The sequence below is a fragment of the Toxorhynchites rutilus genome, chromosome 2 (genome assembly GCF_029784135.1).
Source record: "Toxorhynchites rutilus septentrionalis strain SRP chromosome 2, ASM2978413v1, whole genome shotgun sequence".
Lineage (NCBI taxonomy): Eukaryota > Metazoa > Arthropoda > Insecta > Diptera > Culicidae > Toxorhynchites > Toxorhynchites rutilus.
Window position 1 is genome coordinate 153,451,001 of NC_073745.1, and position 16,412 is coordinate 153,467,412.

The following is a 16,412-nucleotide window of genomic DNA, read 5'->3' on the forward strand; positions in this document are numbered from 1 at the left end:
ACAGCGATTGTACCGAGTTGCTTGCATGGTTCTAGCGCTGTACATGGTGACAGACATACAATTTTCGAAGTACAACGCAAGTACAGCTGTATGTCTGTCATAAGTATAACATTGGTAAAATGCAAAGCGCCTAGAAGTATATCCTAAGGTGGGCCAACTTGCTGAAACCACTCTTCAGCCATATTGGAAGTCTACTGTGTTTTGTTTGTAAACAAAACACAATACGCTAGTACCGAAGCTCGCTCGTGATCAGTCTGTCTCTTTCGCGCTACAAGCAAATAATTCCCCTTCTGCTTTCTTCCGAACTATTTTCATATACCGCTCCCTTAATCAACTTAGTGACGAAACGACCTCACCTAGTACCATAGACCCGTCTTGGGTAAAATGTACATATTTTTTGTAAATACTACCAAACCTCTGTAGAACTGACGTCAGATTCAATATACATCTCTACTAGAGATTCGTACATTTTACTGCATAACTTTAGTAAACTTGCTTTTTGTCATACCTGGCAACTGTGTGTGCAATCGCCATCTCTCTAGTGGAAGCAGTGGAAGCGAAGCGATTCGGAGGTAAACATTTTGTATTCGTCATGATTAACTTTATATAAATGCCTTCCTTTTTCAGCTTCTAACCGTAGGAAATTGTTCGGAGCATCATTATTGCGCAAAAAGGATTTGCTTGTCGGAGTAAGTATATGTATCCACTTCTTCGTTCGAGAAACTATTTCCATATTTCAGCCGAGGAGAAACATCGGTTTTATTCGATACGTTTCAAAATGATTGATCCATTTTTTCTTTCTTATTTTAAGCTGGCCTCGAAAAACAATATTCGGTATTTTCGTTCAACATAAGCTATTCGCGATTCTGAGGTAAGCAGTTTATTTTTGTTACATTTAAATATAAAAACCTCATCCATATTTCCGTCGGGGAGAAACATCGGTTTACAAATCAAGATAATTGACTCCTTTTTGTTGTCTTTTTCAGTTGGCGTTGTAAACAATTATGCAGACTTATTCGACATATTTAATTAGGAGGTAAGCCTTTGTATATAAATCAATAGAAGCACTTGGCAAGCATTTTGTAAAACAAGACCGGCGCGATTAGCTGGTGAACGCAAACATAAAACAACAGGTTACTCGAGATTGTGCTGCCTTCCCGTTTTGATAGCGAGGTGCAGATCGATCAATGGACTGCGCTATGGTTCAACCGGTGGAACCGAAAATGTTGATACAGCGATATGCTGTATGGTTTCGCACAGATCGTTGACTGCGATGTGCTGATTCGTTCTATTGGTGTTCTTATCAAGTGGTTTCAGGACTCGCTTCTTCGGATGATGTGCCTCTGCTAAGACGTTGTGTGTCGCATCGGTCACTGGCGACAGACACTGAGTTCTTCGTCTGGTTCGCGCCGGTACTTTTGTTTAGATAAAGTCGGCACTGAGAATGACAGTAACAAGAAATGGGTTTTAGAAAAGTCCAACATCCATCCGCAGGGACCGACCTGGCCCAAACGAGAAAATCATTGTCGTTCCCCTTACTCGGTATCGAATACCAACATGATTTGCTTTTAATCGATTGTGCATCACTTGTGAAACAGATCTGCGGAATATTTCCAGGAGAAATACAGCTATACAAACTTTGACAAAACATCACAAACTAGATTATGTGTTTTACACACTTTTCTAATGATTTTATGTTAGTTTTCCGATGATTTTTCAGTTTTAGTTAGTTTTACATTGTTATGTTAGTTTTTTACATTGTGCTGTGTTTGTGGATATGCCCAATTACAGGTCATCTCTTCTCCTCTAATGCGACACTGAGTGGTGGCTCAGTATGTCCAATTACAGGCTAATCTCTGTACAACGCTTATCAATAACAAATTCATGATTCTCTTCATTTGGACAGGGCGATAAACTGGATAGAGCCGCTCGGGCTGGTTTGAAACCGAACAGTAAATTATATGAATACATGGCAATACATGACATTTGTGACTTAAAATATTCTAAAATTTATACTATATACATGTTTATCGCTCATCATTAACTTTTTTGCTTTTCTCTTCTTCATCTAGACCCACATAATGGCTGAAATGAGCTGCTGGATTTCAACCTCATTGTAAACCATCAGAATATAGTATACTGGACTAAGAATTTACAATACAGGTATACAAAATTATTTTATTATAAATACATATATGTTTATTCAATATAATTGATCATTTGATATCTTTAATAAATTTGTATTTCTTTTCTTCACTAGGACATCAGAGAGAAAAAAACGGACGGAACATGCATTCTGGCTCTATCGATTCCCCGCTTTAGCTGCCCCTGTCTCTGAAGGATGAAAACCAGAGCAATGCAACAGGAGAAGGAACGAGGCTTTGGAAAATCTGTCAGATCGATGTGGTCGAGCCTTCAATTACAACTTTCCCCTTGTACACTACTTTAGAACAATTGCATCTAGAATTATTGTCATTGTTATGTATTATGTGTTTATTTTTAAATAATTTCACAAATTTTCAATTGTATATAGAATAAGTTAGTAGTAATGCATTTTAAGCATGTAGAATAGCGTATAATGAAATAAGACTTTTAAATTAATAATTAATGTTTAAAAAAATGTCATTATTTCTTATGATTATCTCTTACAAATGAAAACCAAAACTTTCACTGATATTGCACCAATGGTGGGTCAACAAATCAACCATTGTTAAACCGACGAATAGCTTTCGTTAAGTCGATATTGATCCAACACTGGACTAACATCTTAGTTTTGCTTGAAATGGGGGCCTACCAATTTTGTTTCGTAGCATGTACCAAATATTAGTAGGGTAGAAAATGACTACACCCAGAAGACAGATTACTAAAATAAGCTACCAAATCTTTGGTAAGCCAAACATTAGTAGTATATTTTCTGTAAATATTACCGACCGTTAGTAAAATAAATGTCAGATGCAATACACATCGGTAACTCACACAATTGTCATCCTCGGCAACCGCGAAAAACTATCTGCCATTATTTCAATTTTCGCCGTGCTGATAACAACAATAAAGGTAAGTTATTTTGAATCATTTTTAAGCAGTGCATTTTAACGTTTATTTTATGAATTATTATTTCATTTCGCTGCTGTATTATAGGTTTTTACATATAGCCCACCTAATCGCGCAGAGTGCAGAGAAACCGATTCACAGTGGTGGTACTTTGCAACCCACCACTGGAGATGGAGGTATCGTATTGGGAATAACCGGCGAAGATGGTGATAACTCGGCCGATAGTTTATATTATACCCGCATGAATTGGTGGACCATTCTTTTTTTCTAAGCTGGTTAAATGTGATAAGTGTCAGCAATACTTGCGGGGGATGATACATAAGGGATCGCTATGCAAGCAATGCTGCGGAAACTGCCAGTCGGACGGTAACGTTGACCAGCCGTAATCAGCAGGTCTTTTGGCTTGGTCTTTGCTAGCAGTTTAACGTTGCCGAACTGCCTGTGCCGCAGATTTCCATAATATTTTGCAACGGAGCTCGAACAGAAAGCGATGTGTAACTTGAACCTAGATCTGTACAAGCTTTATCGGACGACGTCACCGAACCACGACGAGGTTAACAAACTGCGTGGCTCACTCAACGAAAATCTAATCAACACCGATCTGAGCAGCTCCTCACCGTAGTGTGTAGCCACGGTGCTAAAGAAGTTCTTACGGGAGCTGCCCGATCCGATCATTCCGGTTATGTTTTATGACAAATTCATCGTAAGCCTCAAGTAGGATATCCGATACTTGTTTTATATAACTTTTTACTAAGTATCCATGTAATCACAGTAATTACCAGTGATGCAGCCGTAAGCATTTAGAAAAACTAAACATTAGAGGCCAAAAACGGCGGATGTTGCCGTACACAATTGATTGAAGATCCGATTATTGTTTGATTCGTTGTTCCAGGAAACGATGGATATCAGTTGGGCCAATCGTACCGTCAGCAGCTAGGAAACCAACAACAACCGTTTCACACTGAGCAATCAAAAGACTACCAGCACCGATTCGGACAACATCGACTCAGATGAGAAGCAGCAGCAACAGCGCAGACGATGTCGGTGTTATTCCAATAATATACTGACTGCAGCAAAAATTCCACTAGCTGATGAACGTTATGCTACGGCGAAAGTTCCACAATTTCAAACACAGCGTCACGACAACATTAATTCTACAGTAGTACTTGGGAGCTCACTAATCCTTCCATCGAAGGATCGGAGCGATATGTGTCCTACTTGCTACACAATTTCCTCCACAAATCACAACTTCACGGACCTCAACAACAGAAAATTCGCGTCTGAGAATGATGGGGAGAGTCAGTTTGCGTGGTCAATTTGCTCCAAGGCGCTTCGTTGCTGGTACATGCTGCCTCCACTCGAACTTGGAGCATCATATCAAGCAGTAACATCTTTAATTCTGGTCGTATTGTCAGCGCGGAGGCAATCATTAGAAGCGCGGTTGGAGCATTCGATCGGCAATCAAGCAATCCGCCAAAGGGAGGAAGTAGACAAAGGTAAAGATCCATTGGTGAAGGCGGTCAATAGTGGCAATAATGAAGACGATTTGGTGCCGGTTTCGAAACCGGTCGACAGAGCTATGAACCTTGGCTATTTTAGATAAATTTCGTAGTTAGATATGTGAAAGATGTTCGGAATATTATTAATAACAAGGGTTTTCTTCCGGCAGATTTGATGTTTCGCTGTCACAAGATTAAAACGACGAGCAGGTGCTGCTGACTTCCGGCTCGCCATGCGGCTGAGTGGAGAATTTCTTATTAAATTGAAAGAACAAGTACTACCAATTTTGATCCACAATGATCAATCAGCATGTGGCTAAACTGAGAGATTTTTCACTATGCAGTTTCCATTGGGATTTCCAGTAAAAACAGGTAAACGCTCAATTATTTTCAATTCATTCTATTTTTTAGAAATAACGCTGTTTCATGTGCTGAACGCGGTTATCATATTTGGCAACTTATTCGAATAAGAGACACCCGTGACCAGCGTGAGCCCCATCAAAGAAAGCGAGGAGCGTACGAGAAGCATTATCGAGGATTACTGTTTCGATGTCCCGTTCGAGTACGTACGACGTGGTGCCGATTTCCGGCGTCAAATAATCTTCGAAGATGAGAACGAGTTGATGCAATTTGCGATCCAGCAAAATTCCGCAAGTGTCCGAAAAAGTACACTTTTAAGTACCGTGATATCCAACTCGCTCGCTAAAAGCCTGCTCGAAAAGCTTTTCAATATTTTATAAAAATATGAATAGAATAAGAATATTAATAAGAATAAAAATATTTGAAATAAAAATTATATTACTAAATTATATTGAACCAATGGAGGGCCAACAAATCAACCATTACTGAAACCAAAATTGAGCCAACACTGGACTTACAAACCATAGTTTTGTTTGACATTTGTGTCTACCAATTTTTTTTCGTAGGATGTACCAATGATTAGTAGGGTAGAAAATGACTAGCGAATTGGTAATATTTACCAAAAAATTGGTCATATATACTAAATTTTCCTCTCAGTGTACCGAAAAATTCGTCATATTTACTAAACATTTATCTTAGTGTACGGAACTCATAATGTAAACACGAACAAGATGTCATGAAAAACATATCTGGGTTTCAATCAACGTAAATAGAATAACAGGTATATTACATTGCTTGTGTCAAAGAAGAGGTAGAAGTTAATTTTATATATTCTCGATTTATCGACGTCGTGAAGTTTTTAAAATATTGTTTGTACGACGACAATTACGATAAAGTATCGAATTTTCATTGTAGGTAAGGTTTTTTTGTAATCATTCCTTAACCCTTTCCCGTATTATTTAATACGTCACATATCAAGTGATTTCACTAGCCTGATGAGCGTTCTAGCGCCCTATGTTATTCAAGTACACCACAAGTGAGCCTCGATGTTGTACGGGAAAGGGTTAATGCGATCCTTTTTTGTTTACTTTGGTTACTGTTTTACTCGTTTTCCGATGGGGTTAAAATTATGTTGTGCTTTTCTTACCTACCACCACATGAACAAAGTGGGTAGTAATATACCTGATATTTTATCTTCGCTGGGTTCCGATGAGTAAACAACAAAGTTTCGCACATCAGATATTGAGAAGAAATAATGAGAATTTTCGCGTGAATTGTGATTTTTATTCATGTATCTCAGCCTCACTTAACTTATAATGGCAAACAACAGTCCTGTGCTGACTGTGGGTGTTCCGAGCGCTGGTAAGACAAAACTTTTCCAACAGCAGCTACAACAGGCGATCTCAAGTGACATCCTGGATGATTTGGCCAGCAAATTCATCATCAATGTTCCAGTGAAGGAACGCGAAAATCTCATCCGTATCTGTTTCCAAATAGAATTGGCACACTGGTTTTATTTGGACTTTTATTGTGTGAATCAGAAACCAAAATGTGGCATGAAACAGTTCACGTTTCAGGTGTTCCAGGTAAATTGTGTTGAAATACGTTTTTTGTTTTTTTTAATGGACACCATTGGGTTTTCAGCATATTCCCTTTCTCCAGCCTCACTTGGCGGTTGTTGATAAAATCCTAGAAGACTGGAAACAGTACAAACTGTCGGTTCCGACGTACGGAGCGATTTTAATATCGGAAGATATGAAATACGTATTGCTGGTTCAATCATTTTGGGCGAAATCATCGTGGGGATTCCCTAAGGGAAAAATCAATGAAAACGAGGAGCCACTTCACTGCGCTATCCGTGAGGTCTACGAGGAGACTGGCTATGACATTAAAAATCTCATTATGCCCGATGAATACATCGAATTGGTCATCAATTATCAGTACACGAGGCTTTATTTGGTTTGCGGAGTTCCGCTATCGACGTTGTTCATTCCACGAACAAGAAACGAAATCAAATGCTGTGAGTGGTTTCCCATCGATCTACTTCCTGTGACTAAGAATGCAAATTTTATTAAGGGCACCCAAAGTTTGAATGGAAACTCGTTTTTTATGATATTCCCATTTCTGAAGCCACTGAAGAAAAAGTTGGAAAAATTTCAGAAGAACAAAAACAGAACCGGACATAATAATTCTCCAGTTTTTGGATCGGTCGGTAAATCAAACAAATTTGAGGATTTTAAAGTGACAAATTCGGCAGGAAATGTTGGAATGGATAATCGCCAGCGACAGAGGCACAAATCGATGGGAGAAATAGAACAGCAGCGGTCCAAGTCGAGTGGAGGACAATATTATAACGTCGCCAATCAGCAGCCGATTAAACACATCCACAATGCTAAGGAAACCGTTGCCGGAAAGGGAGGAGAAATGCAAGTAAGCAATGCGGCATCGAATAAAAAATCTCACAAGAAGCAAATTAACCATGACCATGGAACATTCGGAACAAGTGCTGGAACCAGTAATTCAGGGGGAGGAAAGATGCCAATAAAGAAAAAGTTATTTGAGGTTGCGGTTGACACTGAACAACGGTTGCCAGCGAGTAACTCTAGCGACGACCATTTAGCTATGTTTAATGAAAACAAGGCGTGGAGGGGTTTCAGACTTGACTACAGTAAATTTTTTTAATATAAGTGTTTCAATTGATTTTTCATTGTTCGTAAGGTTTTTTTTGTATGTACATGATAACCAGATAACATGAAATTCTGAATCGTAGAATAAATTTATATTCCCATATATACCATAGACGTTTTCCTATCGTTTTTTTTTTTAAATTTCAATACAGTAAAACCTGTTTTTGTGCGGTTTTTTGGTGCAATTTTTTTGTGCGGGTTTCTGTTCTTGTGCGGTTTTTTTGTGCGGTATATGAAAAGAAGCATATTTGACGAAGTTATCGTTCATTTAGTTTTTTTCGATTGTTTATATGCATTTCATTGCAAAAAAATCATATTTGCGTCTCAATTATCCACTTCTGAAATCGTTCCCTTCCTCCCATCAAATGCTCTAAGTTTTTCTAAGTGTTTGCATGACATGATTTCTAACAGCAACACGTTTCGACATGCAACCAAAAGCACAAAACAGCCACGCGCAACCGAAAAGGCAAACTATCCCGTCGCAAAGCAGGGAAACAAAAGAAAATTGAATTTGCCTGTACGATATTGTTTTACTCATGTATTTGAACTAAAATCGAAAACTGGAATGCCAATCTCCTTTTCTTTTCCTTACCGAATTTTATGTGATGCAGGCTTGTTAGGATATTCTAGCACCTTATCGCACTCGTCCTGTTTTGACTTTCTGAATGTGGTTCGGCGTAAAATTCAGGCAGTTCTTAGTTCTTCCTACCACAAACATCGTTTTTCAACATTACGACGTGGATTATTCCGAGCACTCGATGTTCGAAAGCACCAAGTACTTACGAGTCTTTTAGAATCATCCGCTGATTTGAAGCACACCTCACACGCCTTGATTGTATTCTTGAGCGCCAAGCTCTCAAATATGCGTTTTTATTTATTTATAATGATACTACATCCTGTTGAGAGATCTTCTTCATAATCGGCCTGATTCTGCGTGGCGTATGAGGTGAGATGACAATTGCCTATTTCACTTCCATTTTTGATTTTTGATCGACGATTATCACGTTGAAATCCAAGTTCATGTGACAATCGTCACGTAGATTTGAGAGCGGGAATACGGTGAATTTTCATTCAAGTGAGTTTTTTCGAGACATACGCCTGGTGGAATCGCATGACATATGTGACAGTTGACGGCTGCGGTTCTCCAACTCCCCGTCGCACCGATTCATGCCAAGTCCTGCTCCACCTGGTCCAACTATCGCTCGCTGAGCTCCTCTTCTTTTTGTTCCCATAGGATTCGATGCGGGGTCGGGGTCGGAGTTTGTTGGACTTGCGGATTTGCGAAGCCCATAGTAAACACGACTTCCGTTGACTATGCGTCTTCGAATTTGGAGTCAGTTGTTATTAACGAGCCAAGGTAGGCAAATTCCTCTACCACCTCGAGCTCGTGGTCGTTGATCACAATACTACTGCCGGGAATAATCTTCAGTCCCTCCTGCTACTATGTATTCAGTATTTGACGCATTGATCCCAAGCCCAATCAGCTCTGCTTCGTGTTCCAGTCGTGTATACAAGTCCACAAATGTCACATGTGTTCTTTCGATTATGTCCACGTCGTCGGCGAAGCAGATAAACTGACTAGACTTGTTGAAAATCGTGCCCGGATGTTGGAGCCCGCTCTCCGCATAACACCTTCTGGCCGATTACACATTATCCGGTTTCTGCCGGACCGGTTTGAAACCCAAATGGCAAATTTCGACCGTACCAACCTCTTCACGGCGCCGTGATGCAGCCGTCTACTGCGACTACAATGTCCGGTGACCGGACAAGCATTATTCGCGATCACAGTAGTATAGTATCGACGTCTGGTGGAGACATCAGTTTGGGGAAGCAAATCATCCTCTATAAGATTATTAGACATTCGTCTTCCTAAGTTCGAAGCCGCCGGACGCATATATTTCGTGATCGTGTATCGTTGAAGTGATACCGTTATTCTCGTGACTGGTCAAGTGATTGTGCGCAATAACGGGATTCCCTAGATTGTAGCTGGATTGCATTGAAGCGGACACAACAAGCAGGAGGAAGAAGGCCTGCAGCGCGGGCGCTGTGTGCTGTGTGCTGGTGAATTTATCGCCTCTCGTCATCGACACCATTATCGTGCTGTGGTGCGATACACCGGTTCAGCTGCACCGAAGGATTGATACGCGTTGGAGATTATCCGCATTGGTGTGGTGTGCATTATAAGTATCAATAATTTTATTAGGTTAAGTTTATTAGCTTTAGAAAGAAAAAACAAACAAAAAATTGAAAAATTAACTAAAAAGTGTACATCTGCCACTTTAAATGGCAGATGAAGAAGGAACCGTTGACATGGAGATTGAATCCACTGTCTACCCCTCCATATCTACGGGAGCTGGAAAGTCGCTTAAACGCGTTCCCCCCTCGGATGTCTCTTTAGAGGGAGAGTTAAGTCACCTAAACAAGCCCCCCTCAAGAAAATTTGCAAACCTTTCCTCTTCACCCCCTCAATCTCCTGCTCCCGCTTCCGATCAACTCCCGAACTTGCCTCCCAGCCCTACTGTTCCTGATCCCGCTCAACAATCGACCTCGTCCCCCTCAGTTGTTTCCTCTCCTCGTGTCAAGGTCTATCCAGAAGATTCACCTGGATCTGGCCCATGGGTTGTTTTCTTCCGGCCCAAACCAAAAGGAAAATCTCTAAATGTCATTCAAATTTCTAAAGATCTGGCAAGATATTATTCCTCCGTGGTCGAAATTAGAAAGGCTAGACCGAACAAACTGCGTGTTGTCGTGGCTAATCGGAAGCACGCTAACGATATTGTTGTCGACAATCGTTTTGTAATAGAATATCGCGTATATGTGCCCTGCCATAACGTAGAAATTGCGGGGGTGATTACAGAAACGGGTCTGACGAGCGAAATAATAAAAGAGGGAGATGGCAGATTTAAACAGCTCCCTTTGAAGCAAATTAAAATATTGGACTGCCAGCAACTAGGAAAAGTTTCCCAGAATGGGGAAGAAAAAAAATTCACGCCGTCCAACTCGTTTCGAGTAACTTTTGCTGGTTCCGCCCTCCCTGACTACGTTATGGTGGATAAATTAAGGCTTCCAGTGCGACTCTTCGTGCCAAAGCCCATGACTTGCAACAAATGCAAGTCAGTTGGTCATACAGCAGATTATTGCGCCAACAAGGAGCGCTGTGCCACTTGCGGAGAGCAACATGAGGGGAAATCCTGCAGTGCGACTGAGCATAAATGTCCATATTGCGGGGGATCCCCACATGAGCTCTCAGCTTGTGAAACTTACAAGAGTCGCTGGGATAAACAGAAGCGCTCTTTGAAGGAACGCTCGAAGCGCACTTTTGCGGAAATTTTGAAGGGCGCTTCTCCACTGGCTCAAGAGCAACAACCAATCAACACACATAATGTTTTCGCTACGTTGCCAGTTGACGAAATAGAAGCGGACACAGCTAGCGGGGGCACAACGGTTATTTCCAAAGGGAATCCCCGGCGCAAAAATGTGACCACTCCCAAAGTTCAAGGACAAGTCCCTCCGGTGATACCCCCTGTTAGCATGCCTAAAAAATCGAGTGCAGCGGACAAGCAAAATCAGGTTCCCCCTGGTTTCTGTGTCACTTGCGGAGAGCAACATGAGGGGAAATCCTGCAGTGCGACTGAGCATAAATGTCCATATTGCGGGGGATCCCCACATGAGCTCTCAGCTTGTGAAACTTACAAGAGTCGCTGGGATAAACAGAAGCGCTCTTTGAAGGAACGCTCGAAGCGCACTTTTGCGGAAATTTTGAAGGGCGCTTCTCCACTGGCTCAAGAGCAACAACCAATCAACACACATAATGTTTTCGCTACGTTGCCAGTTGACGAAATAGAAGCGGACACAGCTAGCGGGGGCACAACGGTTATTTCCAAAGGGAATCCCCGGCGCAAAAATGTGACCACTCCCAAAGTTCAAGGACAAGTCCCTCCGGTGATACCCCCTGTTAGCATGCCTAAAAAATCGAGTGCAGCGGACAAGCAAAATCAGGTTCCCCCTGGTTTCCGTGGGAATAGTTCATCAGGGGACATCAAAAACCCCAACTGTCCCTATTTTTCCGTCCAGCTCAACTTCCCAATCGGGATTTATAAAGTTGTCTGACCTTTTGGATCAAATCTTCAAGTGTTTTAATGTTTCCGACTCCATCAGAACCATTGTCATCTCAATGCTTCCAGTATTAAAGACAATTTTGCAACAATTGATGCAAACATGGCCCCTCCTTGCAATGATTATCTCTCTTGATGTCTAATTCAAATAGAGAGGTCGGAGATATCACTGTTTTACAGTGGAATTGTCGTAGTCTTACTCCTAAATTGGATACATTCAAATTTCTAATTCATAAAGTCAATTGTGATGTTTTTGCACTGTCCGAAACCTGGCTCTCTTCTCAAAATGATCTCTCTTTCCACGATTTTAATATAATACGCTTGGACCGCGATGACAGATACGGAGGGGTACTATTGGGGATCAATAAGTGTCACTCTTTTTTTAGAATTGACCTTCCACCTATTGGAGGGATCGAAGCTGTTGCCTGTCATGCAAACATCAGAGGCAAAGACCTTTGTATAGTCAGCTTGTATTGGCCTCCGAGATCTGCGGTTAGCCGCAAGCAACTTGTTGACATGTGCTCACTCCTTCCTGAGCCACGATTGATCTTGGGAGACTTCAACTCTCACGGAACTGCCTGGGGGGAACAGTACGACGACAATCGTTCATCGTTGATATATGACCTTTGTAACAGCTTCAATATGACCGTTTTGAACACTGGGGAAACAACACGTGTACCTAAACCTCCTGCTAACCCAAGTGCTCTTGACCTCTCGCTTTGCTCGAATTCACTATCGTTAGATTGCAAGTGGAATGTAATCCAGGATCCCAACGGTAGTGATCACTTGCCAATCGAAATTTCCATCACCATTGGGTCGAATTCTTCTGAATCTATAAACATGGCATATGACCTCACAAGACACATTGACTGGAAAAAATATGCGGACGCGATTGCTCTAGCCATCAATTCCAAAGATGGTTTACCTCCATTGGAGGAGTATAACTTCCTTTCTCGTTTGATCTATGACAGCGCGGTTCGCGCTCAAACGAAACCCATCCCAGGTTCCACTATTCGTCGAAGGCCTCCCAATCCATGGTGGGATAGCCAATGTTCCAAGCTTTATCAGGATAAATCGAATGCATTTAAAGCTTTTCGGAAAAGTGGAACCATTGAGAATTTTCAAACGTATTTATCCCTTGAAAATCAATTTAAAAACTTGATCAAAGGGAAAAAACGTGCTTATTGGCGAAATTTCGTGGGAGGTTTGTCACGAGAAACGTCAATGAAAAAATTATGGAAAGTGGCTCGAAACATGAGAAATCGCTCTTCAACGAATGAAAGCGAGGAATATTCACATCGATGGATTTTAAATTTTGTACGGAAGGTTTGTCCCGATTCCGTTCCTGTACAAAAAATTGTTCGAGATATTTCACAAGATAGGTGCGATCTTGATTCCGAGTTTTCGATGGTAGAATTCTCTCTTGCTCTCCTTTCATGTAACAATTCTGCGCCGGGATCGGATAGAATTAAGTTCAACTTGCTGAAAAACCTCCCTGATGTGGCGAAACATCGCTTGTTGAATTTATTCAATCGGTTTATGGAGCATAATATTGTTCCAGATGATTGGAGACAAGTACGAGTTATAGCTATTAAAAAACCCGGAAAGCCCGCGTCCGACTTCAATTCGTACCGCCCAATAGCAATGCTGTCTTGTATACGGAAATTGTTGGAGAAAATGATCTTGTTTCGCCTTGATCGTTGGGTTGAAACGAATGGCTTACTCTCAGATACACAATATGGGTTCCGCAAGGGCAAGGGGACGAATGATTGTCTTGCGTTGCTTTCTTCAGAAATTCAAATGGCTTACGCCGGAAAAAAACAAATGGCTTCAGTATTCTTGGACATAAAGGGGGCCTTTGATTCTGTTTCAATAGAGGTTTTGTCAGACAAATTACACTTTCGGGGTCTGCCGCCTCTATTGAATAATATGTTATATAACTTGCTTTGTGAGAAACATTTGAACTTTTCTCACGGAGATTCGGCAGTAAGTCGGTTCTCTTACATGGGCCTCCCCCAGGGCTCATGTTTAAGCCCCCTTTTGTACAACATCTATGTAAGCGACATCGACAATTGCCTTACACAAAATTGCAGCCTAAGACAACTTGCAGATGATGGAGTGGTGTCTGTCGTAGGATCAAACGAATCCGACCTGCAAGGACCCTTACAAGATACTTTGAACAATTTTTCAACCTGGGCCATTGGGCTAGGGATCGAATTCTCCACGGAGAAAACAGAGATGGTGGTTTTTTCTAGGAAGCATAGACCAGCAAAACCAAAGCTTCAACTTTTGGGTAAACCGATCACTCATGCTATGTCATTCAAGTATCTTGGGGTATGGTTCGACTCCAAATGTACTTGGGGGGCCCATATTAGGTATCTGAGTAAAAAATGTCAACAAAGAATAAACTTTCTCCGTACAATTACCGGCACCTGGTGGGGAGCCCATCCCGAAGATCTTATAATGTTGTATCGAACAACTATTCTCTCAGTGATGGAGTATGGCAGTTTCTGTTTTCAATCAGCTGCCAAAACACACCTCATTAAACTCGAGCGAATTCAGTATCTTTGTCTCCGTATTGCGTTGGGATGTATGCCCTCAACGCATACCATGAGTCTCGAGGTTTTGGCAGGCCTACTCCCACTAAAAGATCGCTTCAATTTATTATCTCTTCGGTTCCTCATCCGGTGTAAGGTCATGAACCCATTGGTGATCGGAAATTTTGAGCAGCTGATCGAGCTAAATTTTCATTCTGGATTCATGAGCTCATATCATGAATTCGTCTCCATGCAGGTTGATCCTTCTTCGTATATTCCCAACCGTGTTTGTTTTCCTGACTACATCAATTCCTCTGTACATTTGATCTGTCCATGAAGCAGGATATCCATGGAATTCCAGATTATCATCGATCGGGGATCGTTCCTACGATTTTCGAAGCAAAGTATGGGCGTGTCAATTGTGATAATATGTACTTTACTGATGGGTCCTCTATGAATGAGTCCACAGGATTTGGAGTGTTCAACAATTTTTTTAGCACCTCACACAGTCTTCAGAATCCTTGCTCAGTGTATATTGCTGAATTGGCAGCAATACACTGGGCGCTGGACAGCGTCGCCTCACGACCTGTTGAACACTATTACATTGTAACAGATAGTCTTAGCTCTGTTGAAGCTATCCGTTCAGTGAGGCCGGAAAAGCACTCGCCGTACTTCCTTGAGAGAATACGAGAAATTTTGAGTGCTTTATCCAGACGCTGTTATGTCATTACCTTTGTCTGGGTCCCTTCACATTGCTCAATTCCGGGTAATGAGAGGGCTGACTCATTAGCAAAGGTAGGTGCAATTGAAGGCGAAATTTATCAGCGTCAAATCGCCTTCAATGAATTTTATTCTTTAGTTCGTAAAAATACCATCGTTAACTGGCAACGCAAATGGAACGAAGATGAATTGGGCCGGTGGCTCCACTCAATTATCCCTAAGGTTAGCCTCAAACCATGGTTCAAAAGTCTGGACTTGAGTCGGGACTTTATTCGCACCTTCTCCCGACTCATGTCCAATCACTGTTCGTTAAACGCGCTACTCTTTCGTTTTGATCTTGCCGACAGCAATATCTGTGCCTGCGGCCAAGGTTACCACGACGTCGAACACGTTGTTTGGTCGTGCGAGGAGTATCTTGTTGCCAGATCGAATTTAGAAAACTCTCTTCGGGCTAGAGGAAGGCAGCCCAATGTGCCGGTGAGAGATGTGTTGGCTGGTTTAGACCTTGATTACATGTCCCAAATATATGTCTTCCTAAAAGTTATCGATCTTCGTGTCTGATTATCCTTATATCCTTATATTCTCCTTTTCCTTTTTCTTCGCGAGAAATCAAATCCCTTCTTATTAACAATAGAATAAGGTGAACTGTAAAAACATTTTAGATATAAGATAGGCTTAAGAATTGAGTGTAATGAATGTGAGTGTGAATGTGAGAGTGAACATTGTCAACATATCCTTTTATCCCTTCCTTTTCCTGAAGAAAATATGTCACCCTTCTAAACTCGAGTAGACCGCGAGTAATCGGTTTTCTACACCATTAACATTAGAATTAAGGAAAAATGTTTATATATACTTGTAACAATACAGTCAGGAGTTTGGCTCCTTTAAACTTATGTAACTGAGCCTGTAAAAATAAACGATTTAATAAAAAAAAAAAAAAAGATTATTAGACCTCAAAACAGTTTTAAGTTACTCAATTTTTTAATGAAAATTTTCACTTCATGTTATTTTATTACTTCAAACACGAAGTACTGACTTTTACTTAACCATTTTTGTATAATTTTCTTGATATTTTCACTAAAACTCATCATTATAATATAAAATCATTGTTAAACACAATTCTTGTTCAGGGATTTTTCCCTACTTGCCAAAGAACGTGTTACTTTATTACAAAACGAACATATTTCATCAGAAAATAATAATTTTCATTCATAATTTTTATTTTGTATATGAGTTTATTGCATCTGAAAATCCATTATAACTATCATTTCCCAAAAGCGGCGCACGAAGCTCTATGCCATTAACATGAATTGACAGTTTTTTGTCATGCTGTTAGTATTAGTGCAATTCAGGCAATTTTTCGTCTCATGTAATAGTATGTGTGCACTATTGACGTTTGTTTGTTGATTTTGAAACCAGTTGATAATTTGCTAGTGATGTGGA

The 16,412-nt window shown here is 40.9% G+C and overlaps 1 protein-coding gene and 1 long non-coding RNA gene across 3 annotated transcripts; both read left to right on the plus strand.

The window, feature by feature from the left end:
• Nucleotides 1-262: 262 nt before the first annotated feature.
• On the plus strand, nt 263-2,925 carry LOC129769816 (uncharacterized). The gene is made up of 6 exons (XR_008741978.1): nt 263-572; nt 628-689; nt 812-871; nt 987-1,036; nt 2,073-2,163; nt 2,261-2,925. It is a non-coding gene; the product is annotated as an uncharacterized LOC129769816 (long non-coding RNA).
• A 2,762-nt stretch (nt 2,926-5,687) lies between these two features.
• LOC129767678 (m7GpppN-mRNA hydrolase-like) lies at nt 5,688-7,702 on the plus strand. 2 transcript variants are annotated; one of them, XM_055768807.1, is made up of 3 exons: nt 5,688-5,825; nt 6,211-6,496; nt 6,555-7,702. In XM_055768807.1, the coding sequence occupies exons 2-3, from the start codon at nt 6,227-6,229 to the stop codon at nt 7,590-7,592; spliced, it is 1,308 nt and encodes a 435-aa protein (XP_055624782.1). In that variant the 5' UTR covers nt 5,688-5,825; nt 6,211-6,226; the 3' UTR covers nt 7,593-7,702. The 2 variants fall into 2 exon arrangements, with proteins under 2 accessions (XP_055624782.1, XP_055624781.1); XM_055768806.1 differs by lacking the exon at nt 5,688-5,825 and having other exon boundaries at nt 6,011-6,496.
• Nucleotides 7,703-16,412: the final 8,710 nt, after the last annotated feature.